This window comes from Bactrocera dorsalis, chromosome 2, assembly GCF_023373825.1.
Source record: "Bactrocera dorsalis isolate Fly_Bdor chromosome 2, ASM2337382v1, whole genome shotgun sequence".
Classification (NCBI taxonomy): domain Eukaryota; kingdom Metazoa; phylum Arthropoda; class Insecta; order Diptera; family Tephritidae; genus Bactrocera; species Bactrocera dorsalis.
Window position 1 is genome coordinate 24,485,704 of NC_064304.1, and position 10,977 is coordinate 24,496,680.

General features: G+C 35.7%; 2 protein-coding genes across 2 annotated transcripts; both read right to left on the reverse strand.

Annotated features, from left to right (window-relative positions):
- Positions 1-2: 2 nt before the first annotated feature.
- Positions 3-3,205, reverse strand: LOC105231048 (probable cytochrome P450 304a1). The gene is made up of 5 exons (XM_011212137.4): positions 2,874-3,205; positions 2,543-2,794; positions 550-1,418; positions 336-480; positions 3-268 (listed from the first exon to the last, which is right to left on the reverse strand). The coding sequence occupies exons 1-5, from the start codon at positions 2,965-2,967 to the stop codon at positions 84-86; spliced, it is 1,545 nt and encodes a 514-aa protein (XP_011210439.2). The 5' UTR covers positions 2,968-3,205; the 3' UTR covers positions 3-83.
- Positions 3,206-7,931: 4,726 nt separating this feature from the next.
- Positions 7,932-10,564, reverse strand: LOC105231049 (probable cytochrome P450 304a1). Its single transcript, XM_011212138.4, has 5 exons — positions 10,341-10,564; positions 9,966-10,217; positions 8,580-9,448; positions 8,380-8,524; positions 7,932-8,323 (listed from the first exon to the last, which is right to left on the reverse strand). The coding sequence occupies exons 1-5, from the start codon at positions 10,432-10,434 to the stop codon at positions 8,139-8,141; spliced, it is 1,545 nt and encodes a 514-aa protein (XP_011210440.2). The 5' UTR covers positions 10,435-10,564; the 3' UTR covers positions 7,932-8,138.
- Between the last annotated feature and the right edge of the window lie 413 nt (positions 10,565-10,977).

The window sequence follows — 10,977 nt, forward strand, 5'->3', positions numbered from 1 at the left end:
CGTTATATTTATTTTCGTTTATTATTATTAATTTCATCTTTTTACATAAACACATAAATATATAGAGCAAAGAAATTTAACAATCAGTTTCTTTCTTCTAATTGCAACCAGAAATCATAGGGAGTTGTAATTAAACCGTTAAAATTTTTCGATAAATCTGGCAACGAGTCCTCCGGACCTAAAGTAAAATTGAAATTTTGACAAAGTGATGCAGTCAAAAGAAATAGCATATTTCGTGCAAATGTTTCTCCCGCGCAAAGACGCTTTCCTATAAAAGAGTTAAATAGTTACATTTATAAAAATTAAATGTAAAAGCAACAATTGCCGATCCTTACCCGCGCCGAAAGGAAGTGACACATCCTTCTTCAGCGAGAGCTTTCCGTTTTCATCCAGAAAGCGTTCCGGTCTAAATGTCTGTGGATCACCCCAGGTGCGTTCATCAGCATGGAAAGCATACAAGCTAGGCACAACAATGGTATCCTAAATAAAGTTTATGTAAGAAATGCACTAAATAATTTATTGAAATGGAATGTAAAATGTATGAAATACCTTTGGTATCTTGTAGCCCATTAGCTCCGTGTCCACCAATGCTTTGTGTGGTACATCTGATGGCACTAACGTCTCAATTCTCAAGCCCTCACGAACAGCAGCTTCTGTAAAGTGTAAATTCTTTCTATCTTCAAGTGTGGGCAAACGCCCTCTACCTACAACCTCATCTATTTCCGCTTGTATACGTTTCATCACTTCCGGTTGAAGAAGAAGGTGTTGTAGCAAAAATGTCATTTGTACGCCAAGCGCTGTAAACGCAGGGAAAGCAAAATCTATCAAACCCATTATGAATTGAGTGCGATAATAAACATCCACTTGCTGCTCCGCATGCTCGAGCTTCATCTGTTTTATATATAAATCGAGAAAATTTCGCTCACTACACTCATCATATGTGGCAATATGTTCATCGACAATTTTCGCGAAATACTCATAAAGAAATTTATTCGCCTCCGTCAAAACATCATAGGCGCTCCATTTGGGAAATATAAAGCGAATCCACGGTATTACAGATAGCATTTTCCCATAATCATCACCGTTGCGCTGAAATTGCATACCCATTTTAATCAATTGCAATACCTCGCCCTGTTCTGAACGTGGCCGTCGCTCATTCATCATGATGTGAAAGAAGGAGTTGTATGTGAACGGGCTAAATAAATTTGGCACACAAACTCTATAGCCGCCGGGCTTTGATATTTCTCGTTCATGCGTATAACGTGGACCATTTCGAATAAGATCTAAAAGATCAGTTATCTCCTCTTGAATGACTGATTCAAGTTCAGCGTAGCGTCGACCAAAACCGAAATCACGAAGATAGCGTAAAATGAAACGACGCTGTTCTTTCCACACTGGACCGTCACGGAAGAAGATGCCTACAAAATAAAGGAATATGTATAAAGTTCTGTAAGTATATTAACCTATTACTAATTTACTAGCTACTGCCATAAATAATATGCTTAAATATTTCATTTGTTTCTCTACTGGTTGGTTATTTATGTGCTCTGTTAAAGAAGTGTGTCTGTATGTTGTAATTTAAACTCCATAAATAAACTAATTCGCGTTTAGAAAGATCATATACACATACATATATACATACATATGTATGTATATGCAAAAATATACAAACATTTGAAGGCTTATATATTTAATTATGAATAATCCCATTATCTAATTGTATTTCAAAATTGGTTTCTAGTGATTAGCGAAAATATGTACGTATATGAATATATATGTACATATTTTAAAATATATATTGTTATATGTGCATACATGTATACATATGTATATTTAATTTAAAATGTTTAATTTCTGTTGTGTTTATTCCTGCTCCCTATCTTTTCGTATGTCACCATCAATCATTCCATTGACATTATTTTCAGCAGAGATGCACTTTAGACTCATGTGTAGTTTAAATTTCTATAGCTTACAGAACGACAGTAAGACACCTATTAAAATTTATTACAATTACAAAAAATTTGGCGATAAATTTAAAATTATTATTAATAAAAAAATAAATAAATAACAAAAAAGTAAAAAGTGTTTTAATTTTAAAAATATTTTTAATCATAAAAAAACAATGAAGTAAAAAGAACTTTAGCTTAAAAGTTTTAAATTAGATGTGAAAATTTAGAGAAAAATGGTTATTATAAAAAATTTATGTTTCCAAAAAAAATTTTTATGAAAATTGTTCAAATATTTTTTATTAAAAAAGCAAAAATTTCATCTATACACGCAAAGAAACTATAAAGTAAAAAATTCAGAAATAAATAATAAAAAAAAAAAAATGTTAAAAATAACAAAAACGTTATCGTTATATACATTCATCAAGGTTGCAATAAATTTTTTCAAACATCGAGAATTTGTGTTCGTAAAGTGTTAAAGTGTCTACTGCTTCATTTTTTTTACATTGTTATATGAAAAACTTATTAAATATTACCCATTTTTTATTATCTTTGGCGATACCTTTATTTAATGGCATAATATGTTCTCTACTCACCCAACAATTCATCCTTCGGTGCACGCATCTCTGCTAAAAATATTTCTGGACGTCCATCAAATTCTCGCCTATTCAAAACTTCCCTTACGCCCTCGTAATTATGCACCGCCACAACGGGAAAGCTGCCGACATGAAAGCCCACAATATCAGACTTATACCACTTGGTGAACTTCAAAACACCTTTATGCAAGTATTTCTTATTAGCCAGCATCATGAATAAATAACTGCCAAAGAGCGGTATGCGCGGCGGACCTTAAAGGGTGGCATCAACACAAAAAAAAACTTCACATTAATTTCCAAAAAGAAAATTAAATTTAAAGAAAAAACTAACCCGGCGGAAATCCTTCGGGACGGCCAACTGCATAGCGATAGGATAAGTAAAGAGAGAACACGGTACAAATGCATAAAAGTATTTCCGTTAACATTTCCTAAATGCTACTTCGCGATTTGTATGACATTAACACGTCGAATCAAAGCAATGAATGTTGAAGATCAACTGAATTGCTCTACTTGTTGACACTTTGTTTTTGTACGCCAGCGCTTCCAGTGCAGTCGGACTGCGCGCAGAATAATCTGATCGTGACGCAATCTAGCTCCTTTCTGCAGAGTTCACTTCCATATATTCCATGTACCGATAGGCCTATATACAATATATGATTGTATGTAAATAACGTACATACATATGTTTTCTCTGCATTTATTGCTTGTCTTGCGCTGACACGTGTTGGTCTCTTGGCAATTAATCAGCCAAGAAAGGCGAGAAACTCATTTAGCATTTGTTTTTTTTACCTTTGTGATGTACGAACTCTGCAATAAATGCTTTTTAAATAAAATATTTAAATTTAATTATCTATTGAAATTCACTTGTTGGAATATTGATAACGTTTATTTTACTAAAGGACTTGTAAAGAAAAAAATTTAGTTTTTTAGAACCCTGAACCACCATTTGAGTAAAAATAAATCTAAATTTTTTGAGAATAATGTAGATTGGTCTATCTCTTTGTTGTACATCATTCGTCTGAGTATTCTATGAACCCAATTTTTTCGAAATATTGTATTTAATCCTTTAATCCTATGTAAGTAAAAAAGTATATTTTTTTTTGTTTTCGAAGTTGGCTTCCAAAATCGCAATTTTTGACATTGAAATTCGAAATTTAGGTTTAATAGTAATAATGATTATTAATTATCGCAAGTAACCTAATAAAAAAAAAAAATAAAACTATTGCCTCATATACGCTTTCTATTTATTGCAATGGCCAAAAAGCCATTTTTCGGTAAAGCTTACGTGTATGAATGCTGTACGGGGTCAAAATTGGTTCTTCAAAAAAAAAAAAAAAAAAAAAAATTATTTTTAGGAACATTTTTCTTTAATTTCAACGGCGTGTGGGTGGTTAAGCATCTTTTTTTCTTTTTTTTCTATTTATTTACTTAAATTGACGAATTATTTGAACTATCATTCATTCTTATCTTCACCATCAGTGTTATCTTCATCAATAAGCTCAACTCTACTTTAAAATTCAGTTGATTTTTATTGTAAGCCGCATTCATAGCTTTTATTTGCTTTCATTTCGATTTTGCCATTATGAGGTTGTAGATACCTGTAGCTGCATTTATAGCCACGCGCGAAACTGATAACGCTTCTTTAAGAAGTATGATCTCTCTGGTCATTCACACTTAAGAACCTAATTAGTATATATTAGTATGTATGTATGTATGTATGTGCTTATTTTCACAGAGTAAATTATGCGAAATTAATTTAAACTTGTATACATACATTGTACTATATGGAATATACATATATTTCACTCCTATAAAGAGTGGAAGGACTTCATTTCAAGTTTCGAATTATTTTTTTTTTTCATAAATTTTAAGAAAATAAGGTATAAAGATTGATCCATTTCGAGGTTCCTTACTTTTTAAAAGAAAGAACACAGAAACTTCAAATTTAATGGAAAACATTTATTATCATTCGAAAGAACATATGTACTTTGGCATCTATTTTTTGAAGATTATCTCTTTCAAATGTTGACTGTGGCTACAGCTCAGATGGTCCATCCCTTGAGCCCAATTTTCGATGACTTGTTCGAGCATTTCGACTGGTAACCAGCGAATGACACGCATGATGTGTTGCTCCAAGGCCTGAAGCGAACCGTGATGGTCCGCATAGACTTTACACTTTACATATCCCCACAGGAAAAAGTTTAATGGTAAAATATCGCACGATCTTATTTTTGAAGTGTTCTTTCGACAAATTCTTTGACTGATGTGATGTGTGGAGAGTAGCGTTGTCTTGTGAAACCAAATGCCGCCGAGATCACGAGCTTCAATTTCTGGCGTCAAATAGTTGGATATCAAGGCTCGGTAACGGTCGCCAGTGACAGTTACGTTCGCACCGGCATCATTTTTGAAGAACTAAGAGCCGATGACTCCACCAACCCATCAAACCACACCAAACCGTTGCTTTTTCTGGAGAAAATTGTAGCTCTTGAATATCTTCAGTTTGTTCTTCGACCCAATTGCGGCGATTTTGCTCGTTTATAAACCTTTTGAGCCAGAAATGGGCATCATCGCTGTCCATAGAGTCCATAGAGCGAATCGATGTCGCTTGGGAAGGTGGAGCGGCTTCAGTCCTTGCACACGCTGTATTTTGTACGGTTTCAATTTAAGATCTCGACGTAAAAAGCGCCAAGACGTTCCGTACGTCAGTCCGCGTTGCTGCGAACAGCGTAGAATCAACTCTAATGTCCAAAAAAGCTATTGAAAAAAGTACCTCTACTGGGATCACCTGTTATATCCCATAAATCGATTTTGAGAAGGCTCTTGAAAGATGTTATGACATAAGTGTATAATATCGAATGCGAACTATTTTGAGGGCATTAACATTAATGTAGACGAAAGAATAACTATTTTTTTTTCCAAAAACGAAAATTCCCGTTATTTTTTTCTAAACATCTCGTATATAGATCAATTACGGTTATCTAAGTCTTTCCCATAAAATTTTTTTTAACATTTTCAATAATTTGCCGTTGTGATCTGGATGTTCGTATTGCTAATACACAATTTTCCTACAGGGGTATTACATTTGATAATAATCTTTCACCTATTAAATTATCATAATAATTGGCAATGTCAGCATTTAAATGAGTTAACGAACGCGAGAAATTGGCAGCGACACAGCGCGTTCACCCGCTTTTTATAATTTTAATTGCATACCTACATACATATCGACTTCTGTACAACTGCTACATACATACATATGTATGCATGTATATTAAATGTATGTATGAATATGCATTGGCACATGGCTAGATATGCCTGACGGTATATATTTCAAATTGCATGCCAAGAATACTCTATATCGTCACCTGAAATGCAAAATAACGTATCATCAAAAAATTCGAAATTGAGTGTCTTATTGATTATGCTTCACTACTTCAAATTACATACATAATATTAAATATGTTCATCATTTTCTGGTTCTGCGGTCATATATAAACCAGTTTTAACCAATATTAATATTTTGTTTCACTCATGTTCCATTTTATTCCGTGTTTCATTCATGCCACTGTAAATTTCTGAAAATGTTGTTACGTTATTTTGCATTTCAGGTGACGATATATAATTTCTTCGCATATATATGTAATTTCTTTGAAAATGCTATTGTTGCTGCTAATGACCTGCGAGACTTCTAACAGCAGCAAAACATTTTTTAAGGAGACGAAATAAAAAAGAGCACGTGCCAAATTTTGTATGTAGTAATACATCAAGGAAAAGGTACACAAGGTACATTGACACCATTTCAAATGCTCATGAATATATACATACATATGTATGTAGGTATAGGCAGTCCTATATTCGGGCAATTCCAGCCGAGTGTTCCAATTTCTGACTACTTTCGACAATTTTCCAGTCATCGTAGCACTTGGGAAAATCCTCCATCGTGATGGCCATCAGAGCCCTCTTCGATTCAGCTTTTATATCCTCAATTGAGTCAAAACGGTGTCCTCGGAGTGGTCATGTGAATTTGCTGAATATCATTATTAAATTTATTATTATTAAATTTCGTGAAGATATATCGTCAATGAGGAAGTTTCCTATGCAATCATTTGACTCTGATTATTCAGTTTGTATGGCAGCTATATGCTATAGTTAACCGATCTGAACAATTTCTTCGGAGATTACATTGTTGCCTTAGAAAATAAGCTGTGCCAACTTTTGTGACATTGTCAAATGTGAAAGTTCAATGGTAGACCAATGATTTCCTCTGCTTATTGTAGAGCATACCAAACTGTGACTTTTTGAAGATGTAACGGCGTCTATATAATGGCTTGTGGATTATTATCACTCCAAATGCGACAATTTTCTTTATTAACGTATGAAAACAACCAAAAGTAGTCATCGTTGATCGAACCTGTCCTGTGATAGTCGAGATCTCTGGCCATCACGTATTGTATCCATTTACCGTAAGTGCGACGCGCTTGCTTGTAGTTCGACTTCTATTCTTGCACTAGTTTGATTTTGTAAGCCCGCAAAATATGATCCTGCCGCAAAGGCTTTCATAAAGTGAATGGGCACATCTCCAACTGTTCCGCGAGATGGCAGATGGATTCATTCGCGTCTTCTCTGGTGCTATGCTTCACAGCAGCATTAGCGTCTTCGGTGCGTATTGTCTGGCGGCTTTCCACTAGAGTCAATTCTGCTAGGCGATTATGTCAACCAAATATTGGACGCAGTGGCTGAAAGTGTACACGAAGACCGTGGAGAGTCGATTCGTAACCACTCGGACTGACGTATGGAACGACTTGCCGCGTTTTGCGTCGCGATCTTAAATTAAAAGCATACAAAATACAGCTTGTGCAAGAACTTAAGCCGCTCGACCTTCCAAAGCGATATTGGTTCGATCTGCGTACTCTTGGTAAGTTCCATGCAGATCCAACGTTTTCGAGTCAAATTTTGTTCAACAAAGGCCGGTCTAATACCGGTTCAATGAGTATGATCCATATTTCTTCAAAAAATTATGCCTGTGAGAACATAACCGTTAATGTCGATCGTTATCGCGCCATGATAACCGACTATTTGATGGCCGACATTGAAGCTCGTTATCTCGGCAACATTTGGTTTTAACAAGACGGCGCCACTTCCCACACATCGCATCAATCAATGTATTAATGGAGAGAAGACTTCCGTGAGAAGAAAATTCCATGCTTTGGGGCGGTCAATTGACCATAAAGATCGTGTAATATCAGACCGTTAGACTTTTTCCTGTGGGGATATGTAAAGTATAAAGTCGACTTCTAAAACAAACAATTTTACATTTTATGCAAAATGCCTCAACCAAATTTAATGTAAGACCAATTGGGTTTAAGTAAATGGACATATTCGAACAAAGTTCCTCTAATATTAAGTTTATTTCATAAATTTTATAATTTCTGAGCATACGCATATTTATCATTATTATATATTATATATCATACATAGCTCCTCTAACACGCTCTACGAATATATCTAAAACCTTTCATAATACAACAGTCAGCCTTTTCTTTTCGAATTAATCAACATATTTACAAATATAAGTAACAATAACAAAAACAATACGTCAGTTTCTTTCCTCCACTTGCACCCAGAAATCCAATGGTGTTATAGAAAGTCCATTAAAATTTTTTGACATATCAGGCAATTTATCGCCGGGTGCCAAAACAAAGTTGAAATTTTGACACAACGCCGTCGTCAATAAAAACATTATATTTCGAGCGAAAGTTTCGCCAGCACAGAGACGTTTACCTAAATGAAAGTCATGACAACCTCCCAATAGTTATGCTGATAGAAATTCAACTCACCCGCACTAAACGGCAACGTAATATCTTTCTTCAAGCTCAATTTGCCATTGTCATCCAAAAAACGTTCCGGCCTAAAGTTCTCCGGGTCACCCCACAGACGTGGATCCGAGTGAAAAGCATAGAGACCAGGTATCACAATAGTATCCTAAAATAAAAATGAAGTTCAACTATACTATATAAATCACAAAGTAAACCCTTACCTTTGGTATCTTATAGCCCATAAGCTCAGTGTCCACCAAAGCTTTGTGCGGCAAATCGGATGGCACTAAAGTCTCAATACGCATGCCTTCGCGCAAAGTCGCCTCCGTATAGTGTAAATTTTGGCGATCTTCCAATGTTGGCAAACGTCCCTTACCCACCACCGCATCGATTTCCGCTTGTACGCGCTTCAACACTTCCGGATACATTAGGAAATATTGTATGAGAAAGCCCAATTGTGCACCGACAGCTGTGAATGAGGGGAAGGAAAAATCGGCCAAACTCAAAATGAACTGTTCACGATAGTAGCAATCTGTATGCCCATTGGCGTGTTCCTGCTTCATTTGTTTAATATATAAATCGATGAAATTGCGTTCACTACACTCATCATAGGTGCGTATGTGATAGTCAACGATTTTTTCAAAATAACCATAAATAAATACGTTCGATTCCATGAGTGCTTCGTATGAGCTGGCCTTCGGAAAGACATGACGTATCCATGGCATTATACTTAGCATTTTGCCATAATCGTCAGCATGACGCTGGAACTGCATACCCATCTTGACCAACTGTAGTAATACCGCTTGTTCAGCGCGTGGGATGCGCTCATTCATGAGAATGTGAAAAAATGAGTTGGCCACGAATGGACTAAGTATATTTGGTATAGAAATGCGATGACCGCCTACTTTGGAGAGTTCATGTTCATGCGGATACTGAGGCCCCTTACGTATGAGATCCAACAGATCGGTGATCTCCTCTTGAATGATTGATTCCAATTCGGTGAAACGGCGACCGAAGCCATAGTCGCGTAGATAACGCAATATGAAGCGACGTTGCTCCTTCCAGACGGGTCCTTCACGGAAGAAAATGCCTGTAAAATGAAACAAATAGTAGATCTTCTTGTAACACAAATAAGTGTAGCATGTTTATGCCTTGTCAAAATTGTAGGCATATTTTGCTAAAAAAAAGTATAAATAAAAATGTTCTCCCTTACAAAAAAATTAGCAGAGACCGGAACAAGTAATAGTCCAAAAGTGCCAAGGCTGGATAATATGGTTGGTGTATTAGTACAAGTCAATCAAGTTGCAAGACTTTCTGCGAGCGATCAAAATAATGCGAGGTTTCGCATGATACTGGTGGAATTCCACACCTTTACCATTGAACAACTCTGGCCTCTTCTCTTTCAGTGCATTACTTAATTTACCCATCTGTTCACAATCGACTCCAGAATTAACCGTTGTATTGTCGGGCAAAAGCTCAAAATAAACGAGCCCTTGGAAACCCACCAAACATAGAACATAACCTTTTTGGGTAATACCATAAACTTTAACCTTTTTAGGTAACTATCGACCTTCAATGTGGTCTCAGCACTCAACGACCGTACTTACCCAAAATTTTTTTACACGGTGCACGCATTTCACCCAAATACACTTGAGCACGTCCATCGAACTCCTTTCTGTTCAAAACTTCACGCACTCCCTCCACATTGTGCACCGCCACCACTGGAAATGGGCCGACATGAAAGCCCACAATGTCGGATTTATACCATTTACTAAATTTCAACACACCTTTGTGCAAATATTTGGCATTCGCCAGCATCATGAATAAATAGCTGCCGAAGAATGGTATGCGTGGGGGACCTGCAATGGCAAGACACAAATTCAATTTCCAACACATAATGAAAAATTCGAAATTAAAATTTTAATTAAATAACGGTAGAAAAACAAATTTACACACGCACACATGCACATGGGCGTACTCACCCGGCGGAAAGCCTTCAGGACGCCCGACCGCATAGCGATAGGATAAATATAGGCAAACTACAGCACAAATACAAAACAAAATTTCAGTTAACATTTTCAAAATTTCTTAGATGCCACTTTGTATTGGCGAAATGATGTGCGACAACGGCAATAACCGACTGAGCTGCAATTAACGGCGCATATATGCTTTTGTTCGCCAAATCAGCGCCAAATGCGCAAAGATTAAGCAAAATTGAAATTATTTACATACTTATATTTATAAATGCATATAATTGCGAATATTTAATTGAATCTAATCTAGCATGTCACAAAGTGTGCTAACTGTGTTGGCACTTCAACTTCTGATTGATGGGAAAACAATTTAACAGATTAGCATTTTGCAATCGGAAACGTTTATTAATTTTATTATTGAATTGCAATTGTGAATGTTTGACAATTCAATTTAAATGAATTTCTCTTGACCTACGGTTAAGCAGATTATAGAAATTAATTAATATAGAAATTATAGTTTTTAATGATTAATTAATATTACACTACTCAACAGATCTGAGGGAAAAATTTGCGACTGATGTGCTAATAAATCTGTGTGGTAGTTGAGATATCCTGATTGCATTGATTTGAATTTTAATTGTGGTAG

Excerpts from the sequence above, each read along its gene's own strand:
- LOC105231048 (XM_011212137.4), bottom strand. The coding sequence starts at position 2,967 with ATGTTAACGGAAATACTTTTATGCATTTGTACCGTGTTCTCTCTTTAC. Across the intron at positions 1,419-2,542 it reads ACCGAAGGATGAATTGTTGG|GCATCTTCTTCCGTGACGGT; the intron begins GTGAGTAGAGAA and ends TTTATTTTGTAG. Across the intron at positions 269-335 it reads GTCACTTCCTTTCGGCGCGG|GAAAGCGTCTTTGCGCGGGA; the intron begins GTAAGGATCGGC and ends ACTCTTTTATAG.
- LOC105231049 (XM_011212138.4), bottom strand. The coding sequence starts at position 10,434 with ATGTTAACTGAAATTTTGTTTTGTATTTGTGCTGTAGTTTGCCTATAT. Across the intron at positions 8,525-8,579 it reads TGGGCTATAAGATACCAAAG|GATACTATTGTGATACCTGG; the intron begins GTAAGGGTTTAC and ends TTTTTATTTTAG. Across the intron at positions 8,324-8,379 it reads TACGTTGCCGTTTAGTGCGG|GTAAACGTCTCTGTGCTGGC; the intron begins GTGAGTTGAATT and ends ACTTTCATTTAG.